The sequence below is a fragment of the Juglans regia genome, chromosome 11, assembly GCF_001411555.2.
Source record: "Juglans regia cultivar Chandler chromosome 11, Walnut 2.0, whole genome shotgun sequence".
Lineage (NCBI taxonomy): Eukaryota > Viridiplantae > Streptophyta > Magnoliopsida > Fagales > Juglandaceae > Juglans > Juglans regia.
Genome location: NC_049911.1, coordinates 3632057 through 3650963, shown reverse-complemented (window position 1 = coordinate 3650963; position 18907 = coordinate 3632057). Strand labels below are relative to the sequence as shown.

The window sequence follows — 18907 nt, the reverse complement described above, 5'->3', positions numbered from 1 at the left end:
ATATATTATTTTCTGTAGTGACTTTATAATGATTTTGACTATGATATTGATGTTATTAGGGACATTGCTAAGTTTTCCATCTAGAGTTATTTTCTATCTAAACATTCCTATTTACATTATAATATATATTCAATTTTATGCAAAAAAAAAAAGAATTGATTGATATTTATTAATAACAAATAATTAGATATTTTTTAACATAAATTATTTTTTGTAGTGAATTTATAATGATTTTGACTGGGATACCGATGTTATTAGGGATATTACTGAGTTTTTCATCTAAAGTTATTTTCTATCTAAACATTCCTATTAACATTATATTATATATTTAGTTTTATGCAAAAAAAAAAAACAATTGACTACTATTTATTAATAACAAATAAATAGATATTTTTCAACATATATTATTTTTTTTAGTGAATTTATAATGATTTTGTTAATTTTTTTTTTCCCTCACGTTGTCTCTCTGTGGCCCGAATGTTCCTCACATCCGTTTTCCTTCAGCCCAGCCCGGCGCCGCCGTGCGCCGGCCAGTCTCACCGCCACCACCGGGGAGTCCCTCTGACGTCGAAGACCAACCGAGGCACTATTGATGTCCCCCACGCGCAGCCCTAGGTCTCCCCTGCGGAAACCCATCCAAAATGGGTTTCTCTCATTTCTCTCAACCGGCGCCGCCGTATGCGGCCACCTACCGTCACGACCACCACAGGCGACTCCCCCTCACGCCGGCGACCAACCCAGCCACCACCGATGTCCCCCAAGCGCAGCCCAATCTGTCTCCCGTGGAAACCCATCCGAAATGGGTTTCTCTTATTTCTCTCAACCAGCGCAGCCGTAGGCGGCCACCCACGCCACCACACCTCCACCACTTCATACCGGCGACAATCTCTACCAGACCCGGCCACCACGAAGTTCCCTTTCCCTCTCCGTCACACACTACCATTCACACGCACACGGCAACTCTCTCTTCCTCTCGTCAAACCAAAAAGAAACACAGAAGAAAGAAAACAGAGATGCGAAAATACATCTGAAATGAAAATAAATATGCGAGAAAGAGAAGATGAAAAACAACATGCTGAAGTGAAATTAGAAATTTTTGCATACCAAACGGTGAGAAGAAAACTCTCAAACAGCACGACAAGAAATATTTTTTTCTCCAGTCGAATATGAAACGTCTGCAGATTCTACAAAATATCTTGCATTCCATCCCTTCTATCAAGGTTAGATATTTTGGACTGTCCGAAGAAGAGCTAACTAGATGTTTAATGTTCAACTAAGATGTAAAAATGTGACTGAATGAAATAAGATAGGAAAGAAATGAACGAGAAGAAGACGACGCTGCTGACTCCACTGAATTCACTATTTACTATTGTTGATCTTATACATACTTTTAAATATTAGAAAGATATATATGTACAAATCATTTCACCATCTGAACTAAAATGGATGAGAATCTATGAATATGTCTATCATTGCAAAAATTAGTTTGTCTCGACTCTCACATGTGTTTGCTGGGGTCTTGGAAGTGTTTTCCGAGTTGCATCAAATCAGCAAAACAGCTTTGAGAAATCATCCGTCGATACATTGCAGTAATGGCTGATTCATTCGCCAGGCTGTAATAATTCATGACCCTAGAAATTATATTTTATTGTAATCACATTTGATAATTAGACATAGTCTTAGATTCCCATCACAGGCATGTGCAGTGAGGTACCTTATCATTTTTTCAATTGGTATCAGATAAATTTAAATGTTTCAGAAAAAGTTTGACTGGCTCTAGTCTCTATCTTGGAAGACTACTAATTAGTCCTCGATGTAGGCCAAAAACTATTTTGGGTTTGTCAGTTAAAATTAGGTGGGTTTGGTTACAAAATTATTTATTTTATCTTCTTATTATAATTTTTTTTAAATTTTAAATAATTTAAATTTTAAAAAATTTAAAATAATAATAATATTAAAAAATAATATTTTAATAATATTTTATTCAACTTTTATTTCAATTCTTCTCACCTTACATCTACTCACAATCCAAGTCGCTGTTGACTCGGTGGACTGCTGACTCAAGAAAAGCACCTCCACATGGGTTTGGAAATCTGGGGATTAGTAGAACCAATCAGAATTTTGGTGGCTTATTGATAGTGATTTATACATTTTCATATATAAAATCATCTTTTTTAAAAAATAATTTTTTATAAAAAAAAACTCTCACATTAGTTTATATATCTTTAATCAAATAATAAAAAAATATTATTATTTTTTTATTTTTTATTTGTTTTCTAAAATTATTTTTTTATATATATATTTTACAATCAACATCCACTTTGTATTATCAATTTAATATAAATTTTATGTATCTTAATATAAATTCTACAAAATTGATTTTAATGGATAGGAGAGAGAAAAAATAATAAAATAATGTTTGAAGAATGAATAGGAAGCACTATTTATAATTATGTAAAAATTTAGAGATGTATAAGTCAATGTAGATAAATTTAAAGACATTCTTTAAATTTAAAAATAAAGATAGAGAAGTCACTACCAATGAATTTCTAAATCCAATGAATCCTAATCCACAAACACATTTTGTGTATTCCAATTCCTGATATTAACACATTAGATCCGATCACTTTCACTGAAGGCAAACTTTACGAGAATAATTTAATAAATTTTATATAGACAAGGTCTATATAGTTTTTTTTTTAAAATTTTAAAAAAGTGAATTTTATCATTAAAAATATATATAAAAAAAAAAGACATTTTCTTTTTTAATAAGATCTATTTTTTTTTAATAAGAGAATTTGTATTAAATTTATGTATTTAAAATTTATAACTAACATTAATCATATTAGAAAGACATAAATTGATGGATATGAAGGAATCCACACAGTGACTCTCTAGGTGCCTTTTGGAAGGTCAAGGTAAACTTGGGGCAGGCAGCCTTGTTTAAAGGTTTGGCTCCAATGGGGTCAGGTGATAACTAGGGGAGGAGTATCCTAATCTTTGTTGTCGTGAAGTGTCTTATCGCTATCCACAATTATTTCTTTTGTACTTCAAATAGATATTATTCATTTGATAAGTATGAGTATAAAAGGAAGATGCCACAGCCTTCATGTCATGGTGCAGGCGTCACCAGATGGTAGGAGAAACATTACGTTATGGGCAATGAGTATGTGACGCATGCAATGATTCTATTCAAAGACTAATAATGGCGGTGGTGCCTGCAAAATTATTTAAAATATAGTCAATCCACACGGTTTTACTTCATGAAATAAAGATGGGTAGGCTACACAAACCCCTCTCTCTATTTAGTATTTGTGGTTCATGCACCGTAGTACTATTCTATAGAGAAGAACAAAACGCATTGTCTACTTGTATTTGCATTTTGCAACCTCTCTCTCTCTCTCTCTCTCTCTCTCTCATCAAGCAGTGAGCAATTACAAAAGACCAGTCATCTTTCTTTATGTCTCAAAATATCTTTATGATATTTGGTTCATCAAAATAAGCATTAGGTAGCAGCAGAAGTATCTATTATAGTACTCCATTATTCTCCTCCTCCTCAAAACACAACAAAACATGGAAGGAAAAGGAAAGAAGAGGAAGATGGACAATGAAGAGGGAGGAGGAGAAGAAGAAGAAGAAGAAGAAGATGAAGAGAAGAAGATGGAGAAGTTTTTTGCTTTGATTAGAAGCACACGCGACGTGCGCGATCGTTTGAGGACTGGTGTCAATGAATCAAAGGATAAAGAAGAGAAGAGACCAGTTGAGAAAGAGATCAAGACAACTGCGGTCTGGAATCCTAAGTTCCAACCAGAAGATTTTCCCGGGGAATATAAGCCTAAGAGTAGTACTCCTGGTGCCAGTACCCCACCAGGTCCTTCTAAAAGAGAAGAAAAAGAAGAAGAAGAAGAAGAAGAAGATAGAGGAGATGACAAAGGTTTAGACCTAAATCTTTCTTTGTAGAAGGGCTATTTACAGAAATGTGATATCATGCACGTTAAAGATCAACTAGATTCACCAGTTACATTATATGCTATAAAAATGAAAAAGTTTGTCAATGATCTTGTTTGGCCTAATCTGGTGCAAGTATAATGTAAAGATTACAATGCCATGAGTGGGGAATCCATAGCTTTCAGAGAATAAATTGGTCCCCCCCCATCTGAAAATAGGATTAACAAAAAGTTATCTAAAAGAAGGAATTGAGAGAGACAGAAGGAATTGAAAGTTATCTAAAATAGGATTAACAAAAAGTTAACAAAGTTGTGTTCAATCTTTTATGTACGTAAACATGTATTGGAAATTTGGAAACAATCTGACACAGAGAGGTATAGTTATTAGGTAGGACATTGCTCATTTATATCAGAGAGAGGGGCACAGTTATCTTTTAGTTGCAGAGGGAGCAACTTGGGCTTGTCATTAACTTGGTACACAAAATATCCATGCCAAGTTTGACTCTCGAAAAAAAATCTATTTGTAAGGTTGTTTTGGACACACCCAAACACATAATTAATCTGAAAGTATGATAAATCACTAAGCATAAAAAGAAGTACTGATGTTTTATCTTATGGATTCCACAATAAGTATTTACGAATAAGCTTAAAAGTAGCAGAGTTCTTGAGGTAGCACGAGGAAAAATTCTTTAACTCAATAATAAATCTGACTGGCCTAGTTCATTGATTTTAAGATGGAAAAAATCTAGATACATCCATTGATAGCAGTTAATTCACAGAAAATGTACAAATGAAACGAGCTTCAATTCTTCAGAGAGAGAGATATAATTATTGATAAGTGATTAAAGGCAATGGACATCCATATTAGCTGGTTCTCATCAAAACACCGTCACTGGGCTATATTTAAAGACTTCCCAACCTATCAACGTCCCACCTAGATGTTAGATTTTCCAAGGAATTGAATTGAGTGCGTACACACGCATATATGCAATCAAAGTGCGCAATGGCCAGTGGGTATTGATTCCAAGTAGAATTCTTTCTTTTTTTCTTAGGGAAATGTACATTAATATAGAAATAAAGGAAATATTATAAAAGGTTGGGAATGACTCCCAGATATAATTAACAACCAAAGTTACAATCTTTTTTACCTGCACAGATTTTAGTGCAGGATGCACATAAGGGAAAGATTATGATATCAGCCGACGGGGAAAACCATGAGCACGCTAAGATAAAACAAAGACACCATCAATTATACATTTCAATGGTTTAAATCACCTTGCAAATTGTGATAACAGCCTAAGTCATATCTTAAGGGGTTATAAAGTTGAAAGAGTAATGCTACTCATCAATCATCATCCTTTATTCAAATCCTCTCATCATTTCGTTAAATGATTAGAAAACTATTTTTTATGTTTCATTTGTCTACCAATCATTTTATGCCATATCAAGCGATCATGAGAGGATAATGGTACAAAAGAATGATGAATAACATTTTTCAAAAAATAATGCAGGAGTGTGAGCGCACACATGCACAAACATTTGGAAGCTGATAGCTAGAATGGAAGAGAGGTTTGACTAAAACACATCAAACAAGTAAATCAGAAAAATGAGAATATATGGCCACTTGGTAGAAATTCTTTGCATGCTTGAAAGCACAACATGCAATATCCTCTCTTAATAAGTGGACAAGTAAAGGAGACTCATTAACTAATTTAGAGAAATGACAGAAAGTTGAAAACATGCAATAACACTTTATATTGGAAAGATCGCATACTTCTGTATGACCTCCAACCCAACAGTGCCTTATGCAAAAACAAAATTTTCTGAATGACCTTCAACCCACTTCGTATAATGTAATGTCATATATCTAGCTGCAAATCATCATAGAACCTGCAAAAATGGCACAAGATGTTAGCAGCTTAAGAACAAAAAAGAAACCAGAATAAGAAGTTATGTGCTCAGAAACATACCTCAAGCAAACTATAATATGTTTGGTGATAAAACTTGCCCTGCAGAATTTGGTTGGCATGGCGCAGCATATGAGATGGAGGATCTCCCTCTTGAAGCAATCATGCCATGCTGCCTTCACATGCTCACACCTTCAATGCCAGTGAGAAAGTTGTCAGTCTTGGAACCCTCATGACAAGGCCTCTGAAATATTTATATTTAAAACAGAGTTTTAGAGCATCTAAGTTACCAACTAGAGAGCAGTCTATGGACATTGTAGAAAAATTTCACACGGGAAAAAGGCTGACTGCTCATCCACGGGTCTCAACTAGGTCATTACTCGCACCATTTTTAAGATCAATCCAGATCATCTGATCATTTTTGCCTTGATTCTTTTCTTCTTCGTAGAGCATAAGCCATGTATAACCCTGAACTCAAAAGGTTGATTTGCTAAGCATGTTCCTACTCATTTTTGCAATTTACTTTTTTCATCAGGCCAAAACAATCACTCATAATATTAGCTTACAATCATCCAGTGATGTGAGACTTTGCCTGAATATCTAATGTGAGACTCTTGGAGGGTGAGTATGCACAAATGATGCTCTAAAACAATATGTTGTTGGAACTGTGCGATCACCAATAGTCTCTGCAAGAACACAATCCATCCTTGAAATGATGAAATCTATTAGCATCCCTCAATATGATCTCCCTCCCCGTTATTTTTGCTATTAATTTGATTGCAGAATGACAGTCGCCACAAACCCGAAGATTCTTCATCACCCTAATGGGCATCCCTTCTGGCAGCTTTAGCAGTCCATATACCACGGCCAGTTTCTCACTATGATACCCCAAGCTCTGCACCTTTTCTTCTTCATCCACATCATGCAGCACAAAGGTACCATCAGGGCAGTACCCAGCTTCCCTTAACATTCCGCTTAATCTCTCCAACATTCTCATGATGATTTCCTGCTCAGGGTGGCCCATGCTATCTCCCCCAGTAAACATATGTACTTTCTTCTCCACCTCAATCCAGCTACACCCAGGTGACTTGCTCACCCTCCTTGCTCTCATTTTTTTCCTCAGGTCTGCAACATCATGCCATTTACCTTTGGATGCATAAATATTTGATAGTAAAATGTAGGGCCCAGAATTTTTGGGCTCGAGCTGTACGAGTTTCTTTGCTGCAACTTCAGCCAAATCCAACTTCATGTGAGTTCTACAAGCACCCAGTAAAGCACCCCAAACAATAGCATCTGCTTCCACTGGCATATTCTCAATTAAATTCATTGCCTCATTTACCTGGCCTGCTCGGCCAAGCAGATCAACCATGCAAGCATAGTGTTCAGTTGTTGGCTCCACTTGATATTTGGAGTTCATGGACTCAAAAATTTCATGCCCTTCGTGGACCTTCCCAGTGTAGCTACATGCTGAAAGAACTCCAATAAATGTGACATCATCTGGCAAAATGTTCAAAGAGCACATCTCATGGAAGACCTGCAAAGCTTCCTCTCCTAAACCATGCTGGGCATACCCTGTAATAATAGAATTCCACATAACAATATCCTTTGGAGCAAACCTGTCAAACACCAGCTTTGCCTTCACAAGATCGCCACATTTGACATACATTGTGATCAAGACTGAGGAAACATACACATCACGATCATAGTGGGATCTCACCAACCGAGCATGAACCTGTTTACCATGATCAAGACTTGCCAGGCTGGAACAAACACAAAGAACACTGATCAATGAAGGGAAGTTTGGGCTAATTCCTTCTCTTTGCATTGCAGCAAACAAACTAAGTGCTTGCAATTCAAGTCCTTTCCTTTCATAAACCTTTATCATTGCACTCCACGTCCCATCATCTTTCTCCCTCATTTGGTCAAACACCATCCTTGCCTTAGCTACCTCCCCATTCTGGCCAAATCCAAGTATCATTGCATTACAAGCAACAATTGACTTCACTGGCATTGCATCAAAAAGTTCTGAAGCCTCTTTTATCCGCCCAAAATGAGTGTACCCCATAAGCATCACCGTCCATGACATCTCATTTTTCTCTGGCATCACTTCAAAAAGCTTTCTAGCAACATCAACGCACTGGTTATGGACGTACCCGGAAATCATTGCAGTCCAGGTAATCACATTCCTGCGTGGCATCTCATCAAAAATCTCACGAGCTTCAGCCAACCGGCCTACCTGACAATACCCTCCGATCATACTAGTCCTCGCCACCACGTCCTTCTCGGGCATCATATCAAAAAGTTGACAAGCCTCATCAACCCGTCCTTCTTGAATTAGACCACCCAACATCACGGTCCAAGACACAACATTCTTTTCAGGCATTCGCCAAAACAGTGATTCCGCCTCTGAAACCATGCCCTTTTGGACATATCCCCTAACCATCACGGTCCATGAAACAACATTCCTTTCAGGCATCGTATCGAATATTTTTCTAGCTTCACTGACCATCGCATTCTTTATATACCCGGACAACAACCCGTTCCAAGAAACAGTGTTCCTCTCTGGCATTCTTTCAAACAAGATCATGGCTTCGCGAGGCCGAAAATTTTGGAAGTACCCGGAAACAATTGAGTTCCAAGCAACAATGCTTTTATCACGCATTTGATCAAACACCCTCCTGGCATTCTCAATTTGGCCAATACGGGCAAACCGGGCAATCTGAGAAGTGGAGAAATCTACAACACTCGTACTATATATTCTATTTGGGATTAACCTAAACTGCATTGATTCAATATAATCTGAACTACCCAGAGGGGAAAAAACACCAATTTCAAATCTTTGATTCGGTAATTTTGAGAATTCTAGAATAATTAGAACTAAAAACTCGCAGAAAAAATATTCTTGAGGCGTGAAGCGGGAAACTCTTCAAAGAGGTAGGTACAATGAAGTATGATGACAAGAACTACTGAAGTACAAGAAGCCGATATCGTTTTCTCCCAGAGTCGTGCTGCGTACAGGTCCCCTATTTTGGGACTCCTTTGCAGTCCGCACGTGTGTTTCAATTAAATGACTAAAAAGCCACTGTCTTCAACCACGAGCAAGGAGAACAAAAGACCAGAAGGACAAAAGAAGCATCCCCAACAGCTTTTTCTGAAGATAGAGACGCAACAGAAAAATAAACATAAGCAACGCACCAAAGAACATATTGTAATGCTACCATACCTTGCCCATTGCCATCTCATACCATTCCCAGCATTGGCAAGGAATTGATTTTTTGAGTCAATGGAGATGGCGATTTGAGGAACGGGTTGTTAGGAGGCCGGCGGAGAACCAAGGCTCACGGCGGCGTGGAGGACGGCAGTTATCGAAACCCTAGAACTGGGAACTCGGGAACGAAAGTGTAGCAACTGAAGTGAACTGAGGGCTTGTGTCTAAAGTGTTAACCCGGAACTGTGCGCATGGCGTAGAACTTGAAACGGTGCGCAGTGGCTTAAAGGAAACGGTGCGTATTGGCTGGGAGTGAAACAGTGCGTGCTGATGGAATAAGGAGTTGCTTCCGCGGGGTTCCAGTGCCACCTTCTACGTAGCAGCTGCTCAACACACATGAAACGCAGCGTTTTATCCTGGATACAGGGGCACGTCCCTGCTATCCTTTTTAGTAATTTTGATTTCTTAGACCTGTTTGTAACTTTGTAGTAAGATAAAGGGAAAAGAGCATTCTGGAAGCATTGAACTTTTTAGGGTTTTTGGGAGGTTTGGACTTTGGATTGCCTCGATCGAACAATCCTTGGTTTTGATCTATGAAATTGTTTGTGACTCTGTTTTTCATCCATTCTCTATCTATTTCTGCTACTTATTTACACACAACTTCCATACAAATATACTTCCTGTACGCAGCTACTAGCAGATTTATTCTGAAGCTTATCAGTACCTATTCCATACAAGCACCCTTCCCCCATAAGCAGCTGCTAACAGGGGTCCTCTCTTGAGGAAGGGGACGGCATCAATCGCGATTGGAGCTGTGCACGCGATGGTGATGGTGATTTACGACGGCAGAGAAGAGATAAGTAAGAAGGGAGTACCTTACTACCTCGACCGGCGAAGGCAGACGGTGAAGGATCTGCTTAGGGCTTAGCGAGCTGATCCCCTGGCATCTGGGTCTTTGGATTCCACGCAGAAAGTGTGATCTCTCTCGCTTAAGCGAAACGCACCGTTTCGTTTAACGAGGTCTGCTTTGCAGTCCGGACTGCAAATAGAATTCTTCCACCATAAAACCCCTATTTTCTATTTTCCGGATTTTTTTTTTTAAAAAAGCTGTTACTGATTAGTAGAGAAAAATCACTTCAAGGCCTAACATCTTTTAAACACCAAAATAAAGTTTCTGTCTTATTATTTGATCCAATTTCATGATTAAAAAAAAAAAAAACTAAAAAGCTTTTATAAAAACCTAAAAATAAATATCTTACAAAAATCTTATTCTCAAAAGTATTTTTAGATCTGGATTAGGAAGTGAGACTGGAACAAAAAATTTTGAAAAATACTGTCCCTTCATTTTGACACTTCATGTATTTTAATTTTTTTTTACTAATATCAATGCCATTAATGTATTGATATTTTTTAAAAATATTTTAAAATGATAAAAAATAAGAATAAAAAATTTAAAAAAAATAAAAAGACAAATTTGGCCAAGCTTAACTTGCAGCGGGCTACTCTGAGCGGCAGAGTAGCACCGCTCAAAAAGTTTTGTGAATCGTAATGAATTAGATTGTACGTATAGTAAAATTATTTAAGTTAAGATGTTTATTAGATTTTGAAAAATGAGAAAGAAAAAATTGAATAAAAATATTATAAAATTTAAATATTGTTAGAATATAATTTTTTGATATGATTTTTGTTTTAAAATTTAAAAAAGAAATATTTTTTGTATTTTTTTAAGTTCAAAAAATTTGAAACGGTTATGTAATAATTAGATGAAAATAATTAAAAATTTGAAATCAAAAAACATTTTCTATTTGAATAATAATTGGAAAAGAAATTATAAGAAGTTTTGAGATAAGATGATGTAAGATGATCTCACTCCTCAAACAAACCCACAAAACTCTCTCTCTCATAAAATTCTTAATCCGAGCATATTTTGTACTCAACCCACTTTTTTCACAAATTTGTGTTAAAGGAAATAATAATCTTATAAATAACTTATAGTGATCAACTGTCTTGATCACATTACCTCTATTGATGAAATGTTTTGCACACTAGTGATTGCGCTCCCTTCTTAGTGGCGCTATGACTTGAGATACAAAAAGAAAACATGGCTGGAGGATACTGGCGAGTATCGCCTCTTAATGCCTAGAGAGGTAAATCTTTCATAGGCTGTTTTTGCTTGGCAAGTAAGTTTACAACCCTCTTCAACTTGACCAAAATCTTAAGACCTTTTACAAAGCTGAATCATCATGCTTGAGGCATCATTACAAAGAAAGACAGACATATGAACATCATCAAGGCTTGCACACTGATGATTTCCTTAGGTAGTCAACCACTACAAAAGAAATCAAACGAGGTACGTGGTGTAGAATAAGCTGTGGAGAGTACTTTTGAAGCTACAAAGGTGTTTGCAGCTTCGGTGTAATGGATCCCATCCCAGCTCACAAGTTTTGAACCTTCGTCGCATACCTGATAGCCGGGTTGACCACATGTCACCTTGATATTGTAATTGTACGGTGCACCGCCATAGCCGCAGCATGCCATTAGGGGATTTGAGAAACCTGCAAGGTAATGGAACAAGGAGTACTTCTCAAAACAACAGTACTTGAGCTGGATTCATGTTCACGAACTGGAGTATTCAGATTCTCAATATGGGACTTAGCATCAATCCATTGACTACTTTTAGAACCTACAAATTCTGTGTGAGTTATTCAGATTCTCAATATGAAACTGGAGTATTACACAGAAAACTTACCGTATTTGGTGGAGTTGGCAACGAGATCGTACTTTATGGCATATACATCTACATAGACTATATTAGCACCCTTCATTTCAGATCTCATCTCTAGGCACAAACGGCGCAGTCCTTCATTGAACAATTTTGCAGCCGAATTATAAGCTGAAAGACATCCACAGGAATCCAAATCCTTGTCTTGAACTAAAGACAGCTTTTGAGGTAGACAACCCAAAGGACCAGTGTTGTGTATCCAAAAATTCCGGCCACCTTCATTGTACAAGGTCTGCATTTCGAGTAACCAAAAAAAAAAACCAGTGTTTAGAAGAACAAGTGCTTGTCTAACGTAATAATGTGATACATTAGTGCCGACAAGAGTATAAATTTCGACATGATATATATAACAACTCACCTTGACAGCATTTTGGATTTCTCTAAGGACTGATGGAATTCTTTTTACAACTTGTGCATAAGAGAAGTTCTTGGAGAATGAATCAGCAAGGTCATTTTGCCCCATATCAATCATGTAGAGTGCATTTCGAAATGCCTCATCATCGATCATATTCCCTGAACCTATGTTCACAAAATGCCTTTTCTATCTCAGACATCTCATTCATTCATAAAACAAGTTATTTTTCATCACTCATTTTCACTTTTCTTTTTTTTATTATATAAAAAAAAAAGTCATTCCATTCCATTGACTCGTGGGGATCAAAACTCCCAACTCCGTCATGATATTACACAAAAAAATTCTATTCATCATCTTCCCACACACCACACACCATACCTTTTTTTTTTTTTTTTTCTTATCAAATTTGTGGTATATGGATAATAAGTAAAAAAAATTCAATAATTTTAAGAAGAATAAAATAAAATAAAAATTTTAAAAAAATAAATGTGGCATGTGGGGATGATAAGTAAGCAAAACTCTAAGCATTGACATTGACTTCATCAAAAGTCTAGCTAAATATAAAATATGATGAATTTGATCAAAAGAGAGTTGCATTGGATTAGCCAAAGAGATAAGTGGAAAGTTTTGAGCTACAGTAAATAGATATGTTTCTTCAAATTTGAAAGGCTACTGTTCACCCATTAAATTTATTTTTTATTCACTTTTAATCTCCAACGGTCTTTTTTATTCACTTTTAATCTCCAACCATCTTATAATAATAAGGTAAGAATCAAATTAAATTATTAGTTAACATATGATTAGTGTAATTATAAAATATGGAAAAAAAAATATTATTATAAAAAAAAATATTATATTATTATTTTGATGAATTTAATAGCTAATCTAATGTGGAGTTATAGATAAAAAAGTTTTAGATATATGAAAAATATGTACTTTTTATCAAAATTTGAAGATAAATTTGATGAGTCCAATGCTAGTGCTATACTATAACATATTTAGAAGATATCTGTATACACCGTTTATATATTTATAAATAAAAATTGAAGAGAGAAAATATATTAAAAGATAAATGATATTTATAATCATAGAGTGAGCAAACACCCGCACTCCTTTAGAAAAAGTGAGTATATATGAAACTCAATCTTTTAAATAGTGAACTTCACTTTTTTAAAATGAATACACAGTCCATCACTTCATATGGCATATTTCTCTTAACGGAAACAGGTAGTAGATGAGCCAACAATGGGAATGCAAGGTAAATGAGATGTAATATTACCTGCTGTTGTAACAAGTTCAATGGAGCGAGCCTTAAAACGAAGGAACTGCATGATCTGAATATTCAAAGAAAATGGGACATATCGAGGGAGAGTAGAGGAACCCACAACTGCAAAGTTGGCCCCATTTGTGAACTTGGGCCCCCCCAAGGAATCTAGATATGGGCTCAGAAACCCTGCATTCAAACTCTGGCCTACACACACACACACACAAATATTATATACATCTTCAGATATTAGAGATAACGTAGACAAGTTTGCAACTTCGGATCCTTCGTCCCGACACCCTTTCAGACCACTTGATGGGTCCTCGAAATTCTGAGGTAGGAAAGAAAAAGAAAAAGACAGATATGTTTGTCCCCAGCACACACTGTGGCCGGATAGATCCTAAAAACCTATCGTGAAAGGCCAAAGCGTGCACCGACACACCACTAAGTACTGTAATAAAAGTACTAGTTTGATTACTGAAAGAATAAATATAGATAAAAATTATTATTAAGAATATTTATTTTATATATATAATGTGATATCATTTAGATTATATATTTTCTTAAGTGAATATTGAGAATAATTAATTAGAAATAATCACGTAATGAGTATAAAGTATATACTATTATAATGACTTCTATCCGACAACTCTTATACAACACATATTTTAAAAGAAATATATTTTTATAAAATATCTTATAAAACTAACATTATTTTATAAAAATATTTTTATTTTATAACATATATTGTGAAAAATATTATATAAAATGTTGTGTATTTATCACTATTTTATTATTATTTATTATTTTACTATTATTTATTATTTATTATTATTTAATATTCTATCATTATTTTTTTATTTTTTATTTTATTACTATTCACACAGAATAACTTTAATTACTATAATAAAATCAATCAATTGTTAATAATTTCTACGTAAAATGTACTTTTCTTTCTTTGTTTTGAAAAGAATATAAGTAAAATGTAAAAATTAGACTAATATATTTAAAAAAATATATTAAACACAATTTTTTTTAATAAAAATAATCTCATAAATATTTTACAAATTATAAAACTAAATAATTCTAATCATCAAATTCGGTGCCTTTCAATGTCCAGTAAAACAAGACAAATCTAAATCATTGTATTCGAGTGACAGTGAAAAGTGGGACCCCAAGCTATTTGAATGGGACCCACCGATGAAGACATCTAACTTGTTGGCCTCCATCAACGATGTTGTTGGATTTTTCAGACGTTATCCCTTTAACCTCGTGCGAGCAACACTCATTACAAGAGATCCCAACCATTGAGAACATTCATCATCAACTTCATTGGACGGTGGACTTAGAATGAATAGAAAGGAGTAATGTAGATAGGAGGGCCCACTTACAGAGGAGGTCGATCAGGAGCCGGCCATCGGACAACCGACCGGTCGATCGGCGGAAGAAGGTACGACCATTGGGGAAGTTGACAGGGAAACCGAGACCGGCGACGAGACCACCCGTGTCGGAGTTGGAGTCGCCGAAGTTGAAGATAACCGGGGGTCTTTTGCACTGACAGAGAACAGGGTGTGGAAGAAAGAGCAGAGACAGCAATGGAAGAAGCAAAAAGAAGAAGAAGAAGTGGGAAAGAGAGTGCGAGAGCATGGTGAGAGTAGTGGGCGGGAGGTTCTTTTTCGTTCTTTGGGCACTGCTTTTCCTGACTCCTGTTTATTTTTAGCGTTGGGGGTTGGGCGTTCGGGCTTTCATTTAAAGCTACTCGATTCTGAATTGAGATGACATGGGAAGATAATAAAATAAAAATTATTAAAAAATTATTTTAATATTATTATTATTTAAAAATTTTTAAAAAATTATTTATTATATTTTTTATAAAAATTTTTTTAAAAAAATTATCATAATAAAATAAGATAAAATAAATAGAACTTAAATATTGTAACATGGCGTTGTTATTTTAGGAGGACGTGGGCGTGGCGGTGGGGCTGAGTCAGTGTCATGTTGCTTGTTGTTCTTTAGGCATTTGCATGTGATCGTCAGTCACTACAATCACGTGAACATGAAACTTGTGCTCTATGCATTTGCAAGCAACTCGATCGTGCTCTGTTTTCTTTTCTAACATTTTCCACATACATTGGCAACATTTACAAAAAGTCTTTTTTATCGGTTTTATGCGTTGAAAAGGTAACATACCTATATTTAGGAGATGTTTGAATTCGAAGATGATTTGAGATGAGCTGAGATGAGTTGAGATGGATTGTGAATAGTAATGAGATGAGTTGTGAATAGTAGTGAGATCTGTGAGTTAAAGTTACTGAATAGTAATGAATAGTAGTGAGATGAGCTGAGATGACTTGCGAATCCATCAATAATTATACTTTTATAAGAATAAATTCGTGAGATTTTATAAAAATAAATTCACAAATTTACGTAATTTCTAATTAAATATACCTTACATTAAAAGAATTTTATAAGAAATTATATCAATTTGTACTTTTTACTTTTATAAAATTCTTATGGCTAAAACATTTGTTCTTGATAAACTTGTCTTTGATTTTTCCTTTTATCTCTAAGTATCAGTAAAAATATCTTAGCTGAATTTATAGCTCTCTATTATGCTCTTCTTTCATTGTCATATTCTAGACATATCTTCTATATATGATAATAGAGACACTAGCTTTGATCGTTCATTGACTTTACACTTAGTACTCCTTCCCTCCATTGCATGAGTATGCAGGACTTTGTTGTTATCTTGCATATAAATATTTTTATTTTTTATTTTTTTTATACGTAGGGATTCGGAGTTTGAACCTAAATTTTAATTTTTTATTTAAAGAATCAGATTATATGTCATCAGGCCATTAGATGTTATAGTATTCTTTTACAATAAGTGATGACACTTAATAAAATTGAAGTACTAGTCCTTCATAAATAAAAATTTGATCTTAATTAAAATTCTCTTAATTACTTGGTTGATCGAGAACAAACTACCATATGTTTTTGGAGAAATCTATTTGATTTTTCATGAATTTTTCTCAAGTATCTTATATATATTCCTTAATTAATGTTGTCTAGCTCATCTGCTTGTCATAGCTAGCTGGATCGAGGGACAAACTAATTAATGAGAAAACTACGTCACAATTTAATCATGTAATTATTGTTGACATATATATTAGAATAATGCTAGGCTACCGTCCATCAATGATTGCTGAGCGTACCATTATCACAATTTTATCTTTTTATTTTATCTTTATTTATCTTTTTATATTTTTTTAACATATTTACATATTTTTAAAAATTAAAAAAATACACCAATATATTAAAAATCAATTCCTTAGTTATTAAGTAACTAAAAATAAAATAAAATAAAATATATAAACGATCAAAATGAAAGGATAAATTCAGATAGCATACTAACATTTTTCTATATATTAACTTGTCAAGCGAAAGCATGTTGGCAGCAAATTAATATTTTCAATAATAAAGAGTATGATCTAGCTCTCACTCAAAATGACAGCAAACATCAACAGTTAATGAGATGTATGTTATTAATTTTTGTATATTACTTTTAGCGAGAAATTTGTTGCAAATTTAAGGAACCGACCCTTTCTCTGGGACAAAGAGCTAAGTTGGCTTTGCCTGTTTAAACTAGCAACTATCCTAGCTTGCACTAATTGGTAGAAGAAAATATTAGAGCTGCAGAAAGATTTTATAAAAGTAAATTAATAAATTGATATGTTGTTATATTTACATATATGCTAAATTTATTTTATAATAAAAATAATTTTATAATCTAATAAATTATATTAAGCTACGTTGTAAATTTACTTTTATAGTTAGCATATATATATATATATATATATGTATGTATCTAGGGTACGTAGTGATAAGGTTACTATCCTATTACTACTTACATATATTTGAAATTTTTTTATATTTTTATCATTTTCTTCTAAGTATTTTTTTAACATTCTTAATCATTAAGAAAAAAATTAAAAAATATATATAATTTTATTAGTAGTAACTTCTTTAATTATTAAGTAAAATAAAAAAATTTAAAAAAATTTAAATATAAAAATAGTAGTAAATAAGTAGTAAGAGAGTAGTAACCCTATCATTTTTTATGTATATATATATATATACATATATATATATATATATGCACACACTAAACTTAAGGAAGAATAAAATACGATTGAATTATAACCACCAGATGCTGGCTAGGACCCACCAAACAAAATGGGTCCCAATTCTTGTTTTTGCTGATATATTTTCATAGAATCATATATCTTATTAGAGCCGTGTTATTCATAAGCCTCACACTCTGAACACCCATTTAAAAACATATCATTTTATCTTTGTATCATATTTTACTTACAAATATGTCTGGAATCATTTTCATTACGTAAGTAAAAGAGTAAAATGACATGTTTTTAAGTGGGTGTGCAAGGTGTGAGGCTTATGTCTAGAATTTTTCATCTTCTTATATATATATAAAAGCGGTAATGCAAAAAAGTAACAGTGTTTTTTGGTATTTTTCTGTTTTATCCCTACTTTTTTTATATTATGTTTGTGTTTTTACGGTTTTATCCCCCTTTTTTGTTTGTTCACCCTTTTGTCCCTTGGTTTGTTTTTTTATTTGTGATTTTATGTTTTTGCCCCTCAGTTCCATTAACAGTAGTTTCTCGACTATTCTTCCTTCTTGTTCAGATGTAAAGAAAAAAAAATTCCGTTTAAAGGATTGGAGATACAGAAAAAGTAGATCTCAGATCATACACATACATTAAATTAAACCAAACCCAAAACAATCTAAAAAAAATATGTTCATATCTAAAAAAAATAATAATAATAATAATTCGTTCCGCAAATCCAAACAAAATGCCTTCAAATTTCTATAAATTCAGTAAATAAATCATATCCACTCGGACTTGTACAAAAAATCCATTACAAGAAATACTACTTGGATTTTTCTCACCATTACAAAAAATATCACTCAAATTTTTACAGAAATAGACAAAATAAAAAAGGAAATCATATCTATTTTATCCCTTCTCTAGTAGTCCTTTGATGGGCTGCCATGAAAATGCCCATATACAATATTAAAAACCTTGCCACAAAAAGATTCAAATAAAAAAGAAGAAGAATTAGGGGAAGGTCGAAGAAGAAGAGAACTTCTGATTATTCAAATTTCAAGTCGGCAAACCAATTGTAGACCGTGTGATAGACACAATCAAAAGTGCCATGTTCTCCAAGACAGCAAATTCCCATAATTTCCAGCCACCCAACAGAGTCTTGCACAGAATCTTGCCAAAATCAATCACCGAAGACACTAAGGAGAAGTTGGAACACCACTCGCGCGGCAACTCAGAAACTGTCGACGACGACTATGACTTCGACCAACCGGATCCACCACGCACGGCATCCCTTTCTTCTTAGTAAGACCCTGC

General features: G+C 34.3%; 3 protein-coding genes across 7 annotated transcripts; 1 reads left to right on the top strand and 2 right to left on the bottom strand.

Moving 5' to 3' along the window:
* Positions 1-3328: 3328 nt before the first annotated feature.
* LOC108987874 (protein NIM1-INTERACTING 3-like) lies at positions 3329-4055 on the top strand. The gene has a single exon (XM_018960916.2). The coding sequence runs from the start codon at positions 3574-3576 to the stop codon at positions 3958-3960; it is 387 nt and encodes a 128-aa protein (XP_018816461.1). The 5' UTR covers positions 3329-3573; the 3' UTR covers positions 3961-4055.
* Positions 4056-5517: 1462 nt separating this feature from the next.
* LOC108987906 (pentatricopeptide repeat-containing protein At1g56690, mitochondrial) lies at positions 5518-10156 on the bottom strand. Of its 4 annotated transcripts, none has more exons than XR_004802825.1 (3): positions 9938-10156; positions 5918-6098; positions 5518-5837 (listed from the first exon to the last, which is right to left on the bottom strand). XR_004802825.1 is itself a non-coding variant. In XM_018960969.2 (3 exons), the coding sequence occupies exon 1, from the start codon at positions 8637-8639 to the stop codon at positions 6528-6530; it is 2112 nt and encodes a 703-aa protein (XP_018816514.2). In that variant the 5' UTR covers positions 8640-9071; the 3' UTR covers positions 5518-5837; positions 5918-6046; positions 6145-6527. The 4 variants fall into 4 exon arrangements, 2 of the variants coding, with proteins under 2 accessions (XP_018816514.2, XP_018816513.2); XR_004802826.1 differs by lacking the exon at positions 9938-10156 and adding an exon at positions 9078-9906; XM_018960969.2 differs by lacking the exon at positions 9938-10156 and adding an exon at positions 6145-9071 and having other exon boundaries at positions 5918-6046.
* An 866-nt stretch (positions 10157-11022) lies between these two features.
* Positions 11023-15220, bottom strand: LOC108987839 (GDSL esterase/lipase At1g09390). 2 transcript variants are annotated; one of them, XM_018960864.2, is made up of 5 exons: positions 14855-15220; positions 13479-13670; positions 12203-12363; positions 11812-12076; positions 11023-11617 (listed from the first exon to the last, which is right to left on the bottom strand). In XM_018960864.2, the coding sequence occupies exons 1-5, from the start codon at positions 15108-15110 to the stop codon at positions 11385-11387; spliced, it is 1107 nt and encodes a 368-aa protein (XP_018816409.1). In that variant the 5' UTR covers positions 15111-15220; the 3' UTR covers positions 11023-11384. The 2 variants fall into 2 exon arrangements, with proteins under 2 accessions (XP_018816409.1, XP_035551302.1); XM_035695409.1 differs by having other exon boundaries at positions 11038-11617; positions 12203-12357; positions 14855-15204.
* Between the last annotated feature and the right edge of the window lie 3687 nt (positions 15221-18907).

Coding starts and splice junctions, on each gene's coding strand:
- LOC108987839 (XM_018960864.2), bottom strand. CDS start 15,110: ATGCTCTCGCACTCTCTTTCCCACTTCTTCTTCTTCTTTTTGCTTCTT. Junction 12,364..13,478: donor TGAACTTGTTACAACAGCAG/GTAATATTACAT, acceptor TTGTGAACATAG/GTTCAGGGAATATGATCGAT. Junction 11,618..11,811: donor TGCCAACTCCACCAAATACG/GTAAGTTTTCTG, acceptor ATTACCTTGCAG/GTTTCTCAAATCCCCTAATG.
- LOC108987906 (XM_018960968.2), bottom strand. CDS start 8,639: ATGCAGTTTAGGTTAATCCCAAATAGAATATATAGTACGAGTGTTGTA.
- LOC108987874 (XM_018960916.2), top strand. CDS start 3,574: ATGGAAGGAAAAGGAAAGAAGAGGAAGATGGACAATGAAGAGGGAGGA.